At 52.5% G+C, this 15,165-nt stretch overlaps 1 protein-coding gene across 1 annotated transcript in view; it reads left to right on the top strand.

The window, feature by feature from the left end:
• The window catches only part of IGF2BP3 (insulin like growth factor 2 mRNA binding protein 3), a 1,069,372-nt gene that overhangs the window by 290,111 nt on the left and 764,096 nt on the right, over window positions 1–15,165 (top strand). The window contains exon 3 of the mRNA XM_086941758.1: window positions 4,342–4,390. Coding sequence (XP_086797884.1) covers window positions 4,342–4,390 — 49 coding nt within the window. The remainder of the gene's footprint in view (window positions 1–4,341; window positions 4,391–15,165) is intronic.

Raw genomic sequence — 15,165 nt, 5'->3', positions numbered from 1 at the left:
ATCTTTGCTTTCCCTATGGGGCAATATAGGTTTAAGAGTTAGGCTTTCCAGATGGTCTAGACGTTTCCACAACTTATCAAAGCTTAGATCCACAAGCCCTTTAATACGACTGCACACTGTGTCAACAATATCATCAATAGAAGTGTCCCCAAGTGTGAAGTCTGAGAAGCCAGTTTGTGTCGACTTCGTTTCCTTGATGTTGCATGGTATGTCCTCATCAACTACGACAATTGGGTCAATAGAATAACATGGGTCACTGCTTGAAATTGGGTCTGTGGTGGTTGAATTGCTCCTGAACCATTTATTTAAGGTTGTGCTTTGAGAATTCAGGCGTGGGGGCTGTGGGTTTAGGACAGGGTGGTTTTGATGCCTTCCTCTCTTTTTTTTTTTTTTTTTTTTTTGGTCCCACATATTTCTGGGTCAGGCGAGGGGGGGTGCATTTGCTATGGTCCAAGGGTCGGTCAGGCTTAAATCTGCCTCAACATTAACAACTAACCCATTACGATCTGTGCCTTCCATATCCGGTGGATTTTCTCCAGTTGCAATTTGTGGTGAGTGTACAGTTACTACGTGTCTCAGTGACTGTGCCACACTTGAGTCTGTGATATCATGATGGTTAGTACAAGGTGGTTTAGAGGGTCCCACAGACAATCTTCTCTCAGCCAACTGAATTTCACTGCTCACCAAATTCATAGCGTGTTCCAGCATAGTGTCAATAGTGTTTAAATTGGCCACTGGGATGATGGCACCATTCTTCCCCATTTTCAACAGTTTGCCACAGGGTACTGTACCAAACCAAAATACCACTCACCGCACGTCTGTTGAATGCAAGATGTTAGGTGGGATGGCCCAGCCCTGCCTCCTCCTGCCCCAGATGGCCCGCCCTTTGCCCAGGCTTAGCCCGGCGCCACCCGCATGTCCCGCGGGGGCTCTCGCTGGTATTTGAGCACCTCAGGGGGTGGGACTGGGCCTGGGCGTGCTTGAATTCCTGTTGTGAGGGCCGCTGGGGATTGTAGTCACTGCAGCCGTGCCGTGCTGTCCGGTGGCTGCAGCGGCAGGAAAGACTAGCGGGAATGGCGAGGAATAACTTGCGGCGTCTTTCTGCGTCCTTCGCAGCGCCCAGGTCAGTTTGGATGTATCTGTGTGTGTGTGTGGGGGGGGGGGGGGGGCTCTGTGTGTGTGGGGAGGCTCTGTGTGTGGGGGGGGGCTCTGTGTGTGGGGGGGGCTCTGTGTGTGGGGGGAGGCTCTGTGTGTGGGGGGGTGCTCTGTGTGTGGGGGGGCGCTCTGTGTGTGGGGGGGCGCTCTGTGTGTGGGGGGGGCGCTCTGTGTGTGTGGGGGGCGCTCTGTGTGTGGGGGGGCGCTCTGTGTGTGGGGGGGGGGCTCTGTGTGTGGGGGGGCGCTCTGTGTGTGGGGGGGGCGCTCTGTGTGTGGGGGGGGCGCTCTGTGTGTGGGGGGGGGGCGCTCTGTGTGTGGGGGGGCGCTCTGTGTGTGGGGGGCGCTCTGTGTGTGGGGGGGCGCTCTGTGTGTGGGGGGGCGCTCTGTGTGGGGGGGGGCGCTCTGTGTGTGGGGGGGGCGCTCTGTGTGTGTGTGTGTGGGGGGGCTCTGTGTGTGTGTGTGTGTGGGGGGGCTCTGTGTGTGTGTGTGGGGGGGCTCTGTGTGTGTGGGGGCTCTGTGTGTGTGTGGGGGGCTCTGTGTGTGTGTGGGGGCTGTGTGTGGGGGGGGCTGTGTGTGGGGGGGGCTGTGTGTGGGGGGGCTGTGTGTGGGGGGGCTGTGTGTGGGGGGCTCTGTGTGTGGGGGGCTCTGTGTGTGGGGGGCTCTGTGTGTGGGGGGCTCTGTGTGTGGGGGGCTCTGTGTGGGGGGCTCTGTGTGTGGGGGGCTGTGTGTGTGGGGGGCTGTGTGTGTGGGGGGCTGTGTGTGTGGGGGGCTCTGTGTGTGGGGGGCTCTGTGTGTGGGGGGCTCTGTGTGTGGGGGGCTCTGTGTGTGGGGGGCTCTGTGTGTGGGGGGCTCTGTGTGTGGGGGGCTCTGTGTGGGGGGCTCTGTGTGTGGGGGGCTCTGTGTGTGGGGGGCTCTGTGTGTGGGGGGCTCTGTGTGTGGGGGGCTCTGTGTGTGGGGGGCTCTGTGTGTGGGGGGCTCTGTGTGTGGGGGGCTCTGTGTGTGGGGGGCTCTGTGTGTGGGGGGCTCTGTGTGTGGGGGGCTCTGTGTGTGGGGGGCTCTGTGTGTGGGGGGCTCTGTGTGTGTGGGGGGCTCTCTGTGTGTGTGTGGGGCTCTCTGTGTGTGTGGGGGGCTCTCTGTGTGTGTGGGGGGGGCTCTCTGTGTGTGTGTGTGGGGGGCCCTGTGTGTGGGGGGCCCTGTGTGTGGGGGGCCCTGTGTGTGGGGGGCCCTGTGTGTGGGGGGCCCTGTGTGTGGGGGGGCCCTGTGTGTGGGGGGGCTCTGTGTGTGTGTGGGGGGCTCTCTGTGTGTGTGGGGGGCCCTGTGTGTGGGGGGCCCTGTGTGTGGGGGGCCCTGTGTGTGGGGGGGCGCTGTGTGTGTGTGGGGGGCTCTCTGTGTGTGTGTGGGGGGCTCTCTGTGTGTGTGTGGGGGGCTCTCTGTGTGTGTGTGGGGGGCTCTCTGTGTGTGTGTGTGGGGGGCTCTCTGTGTGTGTGTGTGGGGGGCTCTCTGTGTGTGTGTGGGGGGCTCTCTGTGTGTGGGGGGCTCTCTGTGTGGGCTGGGGGCTCTGTGTGTGGGGTGGGGGGCTCTGTGTGTGGGGTGGGGCTCTGTGTGTGTGGGGGGGGCTCTGTGTGTGTGGGGGGGGCTCTGTGTGTGTGGGGGGGCTCTGTGTGTGGGGGGGGCTCTGTGTGTGTGTGGGGGGGGCTCTGTGTGTGTGTGGGGGGGGCTCTGTGTGTGTGTGGGGGGGCTGTGTGTGGGGGCTCTGTGTGTGTGTGTGGGGGGGGGGGCTCTGTGTGTGTGTGGGGGGGGGCTCTGTGTGTGTGTGTGTGTGTGGGGGGGGGGGCTCTGTGTGTGTGTGTGTGTGGGGGGGGGGGCTCTGTGTGTGTGTGGGGGGGGCTCTGTGTGTGTGGGGGGCTCTGTGTGTGTGGGGGGCTCTGTGTGTGTGGGGGGCTCTGTGTGGTGTGGGGGGCTCTGTGTGGTGTGGGGGGGCTCTGTGTGTGGGGGGGGCTCTGTGTGTGTGGGGGGGGCTCTGTGTGTGTGGGGGGGGCTCTGTGTGTGTGTGGGGGGGCTCTGTGTGTGTGTGGGGGGGGGCTCTGTGTGTGGGGGGGGCTCTGTGTGTGTGTGGGGGGGGCTCTGTCTGTGTGTGGGGGCTCTGTGTGTGGGGGCTCTGTGTGTGTGTGTGTGGGGGGGCTCTGTGTGTGTGTGTGTGGGGGGGGCTCTGTGTGTGTGTGTGGGGGGGGCTCTGTGTGTGTGTGTGGGGGGGGCTCTGTGTGTGTGTGTGGGGGGGGCTCTGTGTGTGTGTGTGTGGGGGGGGCTCTGTGTGTGTGTGTGGGGGGGGCTCTGTGTGTGTGTGGGGGGCTCTGTGTGTGTGGGGGGGCCTCTGTGTGTGTGGGGGGGGGGCCTCTGTGTGTGGGGGGGCTCTGTCTGTGTGTGTGGGGGAGGGGGGGCTCTGTGTCCGCTAATGCTCTCTCCTGCTCTCTAATGCTCACCTATTGCCATTGTGAATGACAATACCTTTTTTTTTTTTAAAACAAAAAATTTAAAAAATGCCATTTGCAATGCCAATAGCTCTAACTTTAACAAAGCCGAGGCCATTGCATTGTAAATGCTCGTCTTTGTTATAAACGTTTTAGGACACTGATATCTTTGACAGCAGCTATGCACATCATATTTTGCTCTGTCAGCCACAGGAGTCCCCTGGCCACAGATAAACATTTTGGATTCTTATTTTCTCAAAACTATAGATATGGATTTACACCAAATCACAAAAATGGTTTCTGGGTAAAGTTAGCTTTCTGCCAAACTTGGTGTAATTCTGTCAAGCTTTTTTTTTTTTTTGTTTGGCATTGTCTAAGGCATTTTGGGATTCCCCCTTTTCCCTGACCCCCCCCCCCCCCTCCCCACTTGACGGATCACAGTTTAAATATTTCACAATTCCTTTACTGTTCAGTTATGCATACCAAGATGTGGTCATGCTAAGAGCGTTGCAGCGGGTATTGTTGCAACGCAGTCAATCAGCGGCGTGATAGTAAACTTGTATATTTCTTGGCACAATAAGTTGCTGGTCATTCGCATGGATTTCTAAGATAACATTTATTATACTCCTTATTCGGTGAAAGTGTTTTTCTTAATCACTTCTTAGTTATATCGGTCTTTCAGATTTTTTTTTTTAACTATGCTGTCATTTATTTACAGGAGCCGAAAACTACAGATTAGAAACATTCCCCCGCATTTGCAGTGGGAGGTAAGAAATATAACATGATTTTAAATGGATGTTAGCATTGTTTGACCATTTGCTGCAATATTTATTTTTGCCCTAAATGCATTAACTGCACAGTCAATCACAGGGTGAAATATATAATCGGTTGAAAGGTTTTAAAAGCCAAATTTATTAAATCATTCACAAGGACTGAATTTGCATTTTTAAGAAGTTCTTAGCATTGCTGTTTAATCCAGATTGTGGTGTTTCACTGGCTATGTTCTGGAATATGCAAATATGTGCCTGGTTGTGCTCTGTTCTTGTTGAGCCGTTGATCTGCTGCCACCAGGGTAGCTCTATTCATTAAAGTTCATTCCATCCTCAACTGTCTTATCTAGTCTTTACTATTGGTGAAAGTTGTCTTGATCCACCACATTCCCTACTAACTGTTCAACCTGGTTCTGCCTTTATGTTCTGTTTCATGCTTCTGAGTTCTGGTTTTCCCCAAATTGGGAGTTCGCTGCTATTGCGACCTCCCGTCGCATTTCTTAACGCGCTGTATGCTGTACTGCACTCAATTAAAAAAAATCATTCCTAAATGCTCCCTTTTTGGGTTTTCTCTCCATTGCGCATGACAACTGTTACGGCTCAAGGCTCGGAATGCCAAAATGCCTGCTGCCTTTGTGTTCCAGCAGCCATATTTAGTGTTTGAGTTCAGCACCCAGTTGAGAAAGAATGCATCAATTCGATACACCATACTGTTTTAAAGTGGATACAGGACTCTAGGAAGATTCACGCCCTGATTATTAACGGGCAAGGCTGTTTACACCCTGTACTTAGGGTTGTCGGAATCCCCGATTGGTCACCAGGCAGTCCAGAATGCCGATGCTCGTCTTATTTTGAGACTTCCTGGCCTGCTTCGATTTACCATCCAGCAAAATTATTTTCATTGGCTGCCTGTCAAGAAGCGGGTCTTTTTTAAATCCTTGGTGTTGGTTCATCGTGCACTCTTCCTTTCTAGCCCTCTTTATCTTGTGGAAAGATTATTGCCCCATCAAGAATGTGGTTCCCAAAAAGGCCTCTCTGATGTTAGTGATGTGGGTCAGGCGTCTGAGAAAGGGGGGTTGCTTCTTTTCCTTTCTGGTTGCTAAGGCTTGGACCAAGCCCCTTTCTAGCTTTGGACACCTTGGGCTCAGAATCTGTATTCCGTGGGCGATTTAAAACTTGGCGGTTCTCTTCTCGCTCGTTTGCTATTAAGGTTTTTTTTTCCTCACCTGAAGTTCCTAGCATTGGAACACTCTGGGGAGTAACTGTGCTCTGTACAAAACACCGCCAGTCATTCATTCAGGAAGGCTACATATCTGCCCATGCAGCAGTTGGAACTCTTCATTTTGCCTTTAGAGCACAGTGACAAAGTACAAAAAGAAGTAATATGATTAATTCTCATCTGTGCAGCTTGGTTATGGATTCTAAATATGAGGGACTAGTTTTGCGGACTCAACCATACCCAAAATGTTTTTTTACCCTAGCAAATGAGGAGTACATTGGGTAGAGCATTATGAACCTCTATTTTTGTGTATTCTCTTTAAGCATTAATACAGTTTTGCTTCCTCACCGTTCTTGCATGAGGTGAATTTGAAAAGAATAGCTGGTATTATCTGATTAGGAATAAACAAAGGGGTTTGTGTTAGTTGATAAACTTAGAAGTCTGAGATTATCGTTTATTGAAGATTAAACATTTAACCTCATCAGAGCGTCGAACGTTCAGCGCCCAGTGCTGAACGTTCTGATAACGAATGCTGGCCTGTCGGCCAACGGTTGTGCGCAGCACTGAGGAGAGGAGGTAGTGCTTGTGACGACCTTGGCCGACGGCAGCAGTTAAGGGGTTAAAGAGTGACTACAAGAGTCTGGTGTGGCTGGTAAAAAGGGACGAATGCAGAATCTAGGTAGCTAATTATTTGACACTGGCAAAATAAAATAGCAAAAGGGATATTGGTCATTAATCTGGTTGATAGACTAATAGTGCTGACACCAGTGTTGAACAATCAAAATGGGTTTGTTGAGATGGAAAAGTCCTCTGCATAGTAAAGCATGTGTACCTCTGCCGTGAGTGCCCAACTGTACTGTAGTCTGTCCATATTGATGATTTATTTTAGGTTTTGTTTGGTCATAGCTAAACATGGATCATGATTGTGCGCCATGTTGCCTCGTTGTCCATACACTGAGAGCCAATGTGCCTGCAATGTAATTTTTTTTTAAAGAATGTTTATTTTTACTTTTCACAATTGTTTAGGTTACATCTATAATGTTGTACTTTGCAATGTTTATGGAAGACAAACGTTGTAGCCATCCCACCCCTTCGCACACTGTTGTCAAGAAAAGCCACATCCCCCAGGAAAACAAAGGCCACTGGTCCTGCAGCAGAGCTTGCCTGTGAGGAAGTGGAAAGGTTTGGAGGGAGCAAGATCCAGTGGGGAGTCCTGCCGAGAGCACTCTCAATGAGAGGAGACTGCTGTGCACTGAGTGGTTGTTGCCAGGGTGCAGGATTGTATCTGTGACCCAACCCGGTATGTCGGGAGAGGACTGCAGTTGACTTACCTATGAATAGAGTACCATGGCGGGGGCGTGAAGCCTTTACCAAATTGTTGTGGTTACCCCGTATGCCTGGAGAGGCCACCACCGCAGTAATTGTTGCTGAGAGTACCAAGACCTGTACTGGACTTAGTGGTGACCCTGTGTGCCAGGAGAGTCCACCGTGGTATAGGTGGCTATGTAGTAAAGACCGAATTCTTGTCAGTGGGTAATGCAGCAACCATGTATGCCAAGAGGGGCTCCTGGATAAGAGTATTGCAAAGTTCAGGCTTTCGCTTGGGAAAACTGAAGCTGCAACCCCAAGTTGGGGAATAAAGCACCCTTTGAGAGGACTTTGGTCTGTTGCGGAGACCCATTCGGGAGCACAGGGATTCAACCTCGCCATCTGGGAATAAGCTGAACTTACTGGGCCAACGGAAGCAGGTGCACCTCCGATAGCCATAGAAGCCTGCTGAGTGTTCAGAAGTGAGCCTCTGCCTGCCAGGTGCTGCTGCACACACCGCATGCAGATTGACTCGATTGATTTGGATTGGAGCATTGCAAGTGCCTGCATTCGGGGCACTTGCTGAAAGCTGCCTTGCTCCTGGAGTCGTTAAGACTTGATATTGACTTGTCTGGCCTCGATGGACTTGCTGCTTAAGGTGCTACGGCACCATAGGCCCTTTTGACTGTTTCCTAAGAGTCATAGTAGATTCTTGAGTAATGCCTACTTCTGTAGTAGAGGATCTTTGTGTATAGTCATAATCTAGTGAATAGTCACGCCCATGTGCATGGACCCCGGCAATCAAAAATAATTTCTTAAGTTGTCAAAATAATGCAGAAACTGCAAAGACACTTAAGAGAGAATTTAAAGACAAATAATGCAGCCTATATCCACAGGCTACACTGTCCAGTACTTCAACTAGAAATTCCACCAAAAAAACACCACACATAATACAGCCTGCCCAGTTTCTACCATAGAGAAACTTGCCTCCCCTAGTAAAAGACTCTGGAATGATAGAGAGGAAGGTAGGGACAGACAAGCCCCATAGGCTGCCATTATGTGGCTTAAATAGGATACTGTGCCTTTAAGAGAACTTTCCAGAACTTCTCCCAGTATCCCAGAATGCATAGCAGGTCCCTCTACTTTCAGTTCTTTTTTCCGGCTCCTGCTTACAGGACCCTGGCATTGAGCTCTCCCTTGTTTCAAGGGTTTATTGGATTTTTTGGCACTTTTGTGTTCAAAAAGTGATTCAGTTTTCTTTCTTGGTGTTCTTCTCCTTTGTGTGCTGTTTCAGGCCCAGCATGTGGGAGGAAGAAGGCCAAGAGTGATCCCCATGATGTCTGCATCGTCTGCCTCCCTGAGGATCATGTCCCTGAGGACTGTGTCATCTGCCAGCAGTTTACTGCTCGGACTCTGAGGGACAGGATGAAGATCAGGCTTTCTGGCCTTGAGGAGAGGTGTCTGCAGGCTGCAGGTGGGTCTGGGCAGGCTGGGAAGGTTCCCTCTGCCTCTGCTGAGGCCTCTGGGGGGCTCCGCAGGGGCAGGAAGCCCAGCAAACAGTCCCGGTCTCAGTCGACGTCGATTGCATCGACGACGTCGAGAGGGATGACGGCGGTGTGCTCCCCCTCTCCCCGGGGCTTCGGGTCGAGACGGCGTGACGGCTCGACGTCGAAGATCATGGAGAAGTCGCCGTCTAAGCCACCGTCTACGTCATCGTCTTCGTCGACGTCGAAGTCTTCCTATCGACGCCGAAGGCGAAGTGACAAGCATCGACGCTCGCCGTCGAGGCGACACCGTCGATCGCCGTCGAGGCACCGGTCGACGTCGAGGGGCTCCTCGACGTCGAGAGCATCACGACGGAGACGGCGACGCTCGTCGCCGAAGACGGAACGCTCGACGTCGCGGAGGCGGCATACGACGTCGCGGAGGAAGAGGTCGACGTCGAGGGGTCTGGGTTCGACGTCGAGAAAGAGAGGGTCGACGTCGCGGAGGCGGCGTTCGACGCCGGAGTCACGGAAGCGTCGTTCGACGCCAGAAAAGCGACGCTCTGCGTCGAGCAGAAAGCGGTCGGCGTCTGGGAGTCGTTCAGCCTCTCCGAAACAGCGCAAGAGGGATTCTAGTCCCAGAAGTCACGCTGCTTCTAGTGGAGGACGCAAGAGGAAGCGATCACCTGCTGAAGGGGCTGGATCTCCGCCCCCTTCGCCTAAGTGGTCACCGGGCTCGGTGTACTCGGAGGTGTACATGCCATCTCGGCCTCGGACTCCAACTCCTTCCCCTGTTCCTAAGGAGGATCCTCCACCCAAACCTCCACTTCCTTCAGGCGACCCACCACCACCTCCTGTCCCTCCGCATGGGCCCGCCCCGCAGCCGAAGGTTCCTCCGCCGAGGTCCACTTCGCTGCCGTCTTTGCTTGTACCTCCTAAGGGGACCCCAAAACCGAAACCCCGTGAGGAGCCAAGGAAGACCCCGCCACGGAAACCGGTGGAGCGGCCACGGGCTGGCAGGTCCCGCTCTCGCTCTGGGAGAAGGGAGAGATCGCGACGCAGATCGTCCACGAGGTCGAGACGCCGCCATAGGAGGCGCGAATCTCGCTCACACGAGGTCCTCTGGGACCAGGGACTATTCTCCTACCTTGTCGGGGTCACCGGACACGAGAGTGTCCCCGATTGATGACCTGGTGGCATTCCATGACGTCCTTTTAAGGGACGCTGCGAAGTTGGGCATATCCCCGACGGTGCCTACTCTGAAAACTTCAGTCATTTTTGAGACTTTACATCAAAAACACCGGTCTCGTCCTCTCCTGCCTCTGGTGCCGGGCCTGGAAGAACCGGCTATGGCCCTTTTTCTAACCCCTGCGGTGACTAAGGCGGCTCCATCGAGGTTGCTGAAAAAGTACCGGGCTCCCGATTCGGATCCGGCCTTTCTGAGGACGGAACCCCCTCCTGACTCTGTAATTGTGACGGCGGCCCGCAAGCAACATGCCACCACCCCGTCATCCACGGTTCCCCCGGATAAGGAGTCCAGGTGGATGGATTCGGCGGGGAGGAAAGTCTGTGGAACTTCCGCTACCTCCATGAAAGCTGCGAGTGCCACGGCGCTGTTGGGCCGGTACGACCGCGCCCTCTGGGACTCCCTCGAGCGATTTGCAGAGCACTTACCTCGGGAAAAGCGTGAGGACTTCCTGGAAGTGCTGAACGAAGGGATGCTGGTGGCGAACCAGATTATCAGCGCTGCAGCGGATTCTTCCCTGTTGGCGGCTCACGGATTTTGCCATGGAGTCAACCAACGACGCCACGCATGGCTCCGGCTTACGTCCCTGAAACCGGACGCACAGCAGAGGGTGGCCAACCTACCATTTTCCGGCGAGACCCTCTTCGGGAAGCATGCGGATGAGATGGCCCGCATGAAGGCGGAGGCCGAGACGCTCACGGCTGTGGGCCTGGAGAAGCCTAAAGAGACCAAGAAGACGTACCGCCCTTTCCAACGGCGGTTCGGTGAGCAAGGCCGAGGACGGGGCCAGGCTTCGGGACAATCGCAACATCAACAGCAGTTCCGTAAGCCATTCCAGAAGGGCAGTGGAGGCCAGCAGTCGGCTCCAGCGCCCAAGGGCCAGGCTGGGTCTAGGCCCTAGGAACCTACTTCCTCCGATCTGTTACCCACTCCGGTAGGGGGAAGCATTCAATCTTTTCTGGCAGAGTGGAGAAAAATTACTCAGGACAAGTGGGTGCTGAATATTGTTTGCAATGGATACAGTCTTCGGTTCACCAGCCCTCCTCCAGCAATTCCACCGGTCAGCTCGCAGTTTCAGCTGCGCGAGCTTCAGGCCGGAGCGGATATCCTGTTGAGGAAAAGGGCGATAGAAGACGTACCTCTGTCTCAGAGAGGAAGAGGTCTGTACTCCCGGTTCTTTCTGGTTCGCAAGAAGGACAAGAACGAGTTCAGGCCCATTCTGGACTTGCGGCAGGCAAACAAATGGATTCGCAGGGAAAAGATTTGCATGCTGTCGTTGCATCAGATTTATCCTCAGTTGCAACAGGGGGACTGGCTATGTGCTATAGACCTACAGGATGCTTACTTCCATGTGCCCATTACACACAAACACAGGAAGTTCCTGCGGTTCCAAGTCGGCACCAATCACTATCAATACACAGTACTCCCATTCGGACTGAAGTCTGCGCCGAGAACATTCTCGAAGTGCATGGCGGTGGTAGCAGTACCTGAGGAAGAACAAGGTGTTAGTCTACCCGTACCTGGACGATTGGTTGATCAAGGCATTCTCCTTCTCGGAAGCGCGAGCACACATTCCAGAAGACGTGCGTTCTCTTGAACAAGCTGGGGCTGCACATCAACATGGCCAAGTCTGTCCAGACTCCGGTCCAATGCATACAGTACTTGGGAGCCTCCATCAATACGCTGTCAGCAAGCGTGTCTCCTTCGGAAGAGCGACGATTATCTCTCCTTTGGAAGGCTCAGGCTCTTATGACAACTCCATCTAAAACAGTGACGACGGTGTCTTCTCTACTGGGATCGATGGCCTCTTGTATCTTCCTGACGCCACACGCACGGCTGCACATGAGACCTCTGCAGGAGTGCTTGGAGGACCAGTGGGATCAGAGGAAAGGATCTTGGGACGACAAGATTCGACTGTCGCTGCATGCTCTTCAGTCTCTGAAGTGGTGGTGTTCGGCGGAGAATCTCCTCAGAGGGGTTCCCTTTCACAAGGACATTCCCACGCAGACTGTCGTGACGGATGCTTCTCTCCTGGGATGGGGAGCGTATTCCGGGACTCTACAGATTCAAGGAACGTGGTCGCCGATGGAGGCCACGTATCACATCAATTTCCTGGAACTCCGAGCTGTTCACTTGGCACTGAAGGCCTTTCTTCCGTCCTTCCAGACCAACTCCCTGCTTGTACAGACTGACAATACCACCACAATGTATTACCTCAACAAGCAGGGGGGCTCGAGATCACGCACTCTGTCACAGGAGGTGCAGGCGATCTGGCACTGGCTCCTAGCCAGAGGACTGACGATAACGGCCACCCATCTACCAGGTGTGCAGAATGTTCAGGCAGAGGCATAGAGCAGACTGGTTCAGGAAAACCACGAATGGGTCATAAACGACGAAGTACTAGGAGAAGTCTTAGCAAGGTGGGGAACTCCAGACGTAGATTTGTTCGCCACCGCCGAAAACAGCAAGTGCAGAGACTTCGCCTCCAGGTACTACCAGGAGGGGACGCTGGGGAATGCGTTATGGATCGACTGGACGAACAGCTTTCTGTACGCCTTTCCTCCCATTCCCCTGATTCCGGCGGTGCTCATCAAGCTGGCCCGGTCCAGGGCTCGGATGATACTCATTGCCCCAGAGTGGCCCAGACAGTGGTGGTTCACGGACCTGCTTCACCGGTCTCTCCTTCCTCACATTCGGCTGCCGTGCAGGCCGGACCTTCTCACGAAGTTCGGGGGGCAGATGTTGCACCCCAACCTCTCGTCTTTGAGTTTGGCGGCATGGCTCCTGAGATAGTGCAATATGGCCATCTTAATCTGCCTGCGGATTGCATGGACATACTGAAGGAGTCTAAGCGACCTTCCACTCGGACATCCTATGCTTACAAGTGGAAGAGGTTTTGTATCTGGTGTGCGTCCAAGAACTATGACCCGACGACGTGCAAGGAAGATGTCATCCTTCCTTACCTTTTACATTTGGCGCAGTCTGGCCTTAATGTTCATTCCGTTAAGGTTCATCTTGCTGCATTGACTGCCTACAGGAAATGCCCTTCAGACTTCCTTTTTCCAGATCCCTGTGATCAAAGATTTTCTGGAAGGATTGAAGAAAGTATTCCCTCCTGTCAGGCTTCCTTCGCCTTCCTGGGAATTGAATGTGGTGCTGTCCAGATTGATGAAGGAGCCTTTTGAACCTATTCATAAGGCTTCGTTGCAGCACCTGTCCTGGAAGGCGGCGTTCCTCGTGGCCATTACATCGGCCCGCAGGGTGAGTGAAATTCAGGCGTTGTGTTGTACTGAACCTTATACTGTGTTTCATGCTGCTAAGGTTGTTATGCGTACTCACCCTAAATTTCTTCCCAAGGTTATTTCTGATTTTCATGTCAACCAGACCATAACTTTGCCTACGTTTTTTCAGAACCCTTCATCCCCAGCGGAGAGGTCTCTCCATTCCCTGGATGTTAGGAGGGTGTTGAAATTTCATCTGGATAAAACCAAAGATGTTCGTAGGTCTGACCAGTTGTTCATCAATTATGGATCGGTCAGGACGGTTCTTGCGACCTCTAAGCAGTCCATCTCTAGGTGGATTGTGTCCTGCATACAATTATGTTACCAAAAGGCTAATAAGACCTTAGGAGGTAAGCCTAAGGCTCATTCCACCAGGGGCAAAGCTGCCACGACGGCTCTGCTCCGTAACGTGCCGATTGCTGAAATCTGCAAGGCAGCCACTTGGAAGTCGGTTCATACCTTTGCTAAGCATTACTGCCTGGACACTGACGCCAGGGCAGACGCTCAGGTTGGGCAGGCTTCGCTGCGGAATTTGTTCGCACAGTAGTGGCGTTATGTATTTATTCTCCACCGCCGCTTTGGTGTGGGGATGGGCTTGCCATTCTATTCACTAGATTATGACTATACACAGAGATCCCCTACTACAGAAGGAGTAGTTTCTGTCCTGTAACTCCAGTTCTGTAGTAGGGGTATCTCTGTTATAGTCATAAGCGCCCGCCCTCCTCCCCGGTGGAGATATTTCATCATGTAAGGAATGCGACCGGTCTGGCGTGCTTCGCCTTCAAAAAGAACTGAAAGTAGAGGGTCCTGCTATGCATTCTAGGATACTGGGAGAAGTTCTGGAAAGTTCTCTTAAAGGCGCAGTATCCTATGTAAGCCACATAATGGCAGCCTATGGGGCTTGTCTGTCCCTACCTTCCCCTCTATCATTCCAGAGTCTTTTACTGGGGGAGGCAAGTTTCTCTATGGTAGAAACTGGGCAGGCTGTATTGTGTGGTGTTTTTTTGGTGGAATTTCTAGTTGAAGTACTGGACAGTGTAACCTGTGGATATAGGCTGCATTATTTCGTCTTTAAATTCGCTCTTAAGTGTCTTTGCAGTTTCTGCATTATTTTGACAATTTAAGAGATTATTTTTGATTGCCGGGGTCCATGCACATGGGCGGGACTATTCACTAGATTATGACTATAACAGATACCCCTACTACAGAACTGGAGTTACAGGACAGAAACTACTCCTTGTGAGCATTCACTGGATGTGGCCACCAGTGAATAGGTGAATAATCCTCACCACATTACAAAAAGAGGGTGGGATAATAATTTGCTAGTGAAACACTAGAACCCCCAACCTGAAAGTGTTATTGCTTACGAATGTTGTAATACTTATTTGATTGCATAGAGCTAAAATATAATACTACTTTTTAATGTAAAAACAAGTATTTGAGTGAACATTTATTAATTGACATTACTGAGTGCTCTTTGACTTGCGAGTCCTTTTCACTAACCTGTGTCTGCACTTCCTGCCACCCCTCCCGCAGCCCCTAAGGTAGCCTTTGACTGCTCGGCTACTGCTTCCACTGAGTTAATTGCCAAAGGGATATTTGGCAGAGTTGCACAGGATCCATAGTAGGTTGGGCCTTGAAATTCAGGAGTGAATGGATTCCACCACCATGGTCGGGCCCAGTGCCCCTGTGTGCCCTATTGCCCTCGGAAAGGGGTTCTGACAGGGTCATGCGCATTAAATTTCTTCATGTTGACCCGGTTATTCATAGTGATTTTGCGATTTCATTTACCATCCCTGCACATATTTTTAAACTTTTTATTACATTTGTCAGTATCAATATATAGCATTACACTAGGCAAGGTTTGCTAATACATACTTGTCTTCTTACTTTGCATTTCTGTAACATATGGACGTTTGTAGAGTAATCCACAGTTCTAGCAGTTAACCCATTCAATACATTCCTTATCCCCCGCCCCCTCCACTTTTAGCAATCCGGTATCCCTCTTCCACCCATGTACACTTCCCAGTGCTGCCAATCATTTCCCCATTTCTTGGGGAAGCCCCTGCTTTCATATATTGTCTTCAGCAGTGCAGCACCAGTCCATATCCATCTTCCATTGTGTCAATGTGGGCGGTTGAGTGGTCCAACCCCCCCCCCCCCCCCCCCCCCCCCCAGGCCCCTGTAATGTTTCTTTTGGCTACCATTGCTGCCACTATCAGCCAAACATTTTT

The sequence above is a fragment of the Lissotriton vulgaris genome, chromosome 10 (genome assembly GCF_964263255.1).
Source record: "Lissotriton vulgaris chromosome 10, aLisVul1.2, whole genome shotgun sequence".
NCBI classification, from domain to species: domain Eukaryota; kingdom Metazoa; phylum Chordata; class Amphibia; order Caudata; family Salamandridae; genus Lissotriton; species Lissotriton vulgaris.
The sequence above is the reverse complement of the archived record's forward strand: the minus strand, read 5'-3'. Positions and strand labels throughout refer to the sequence as shown.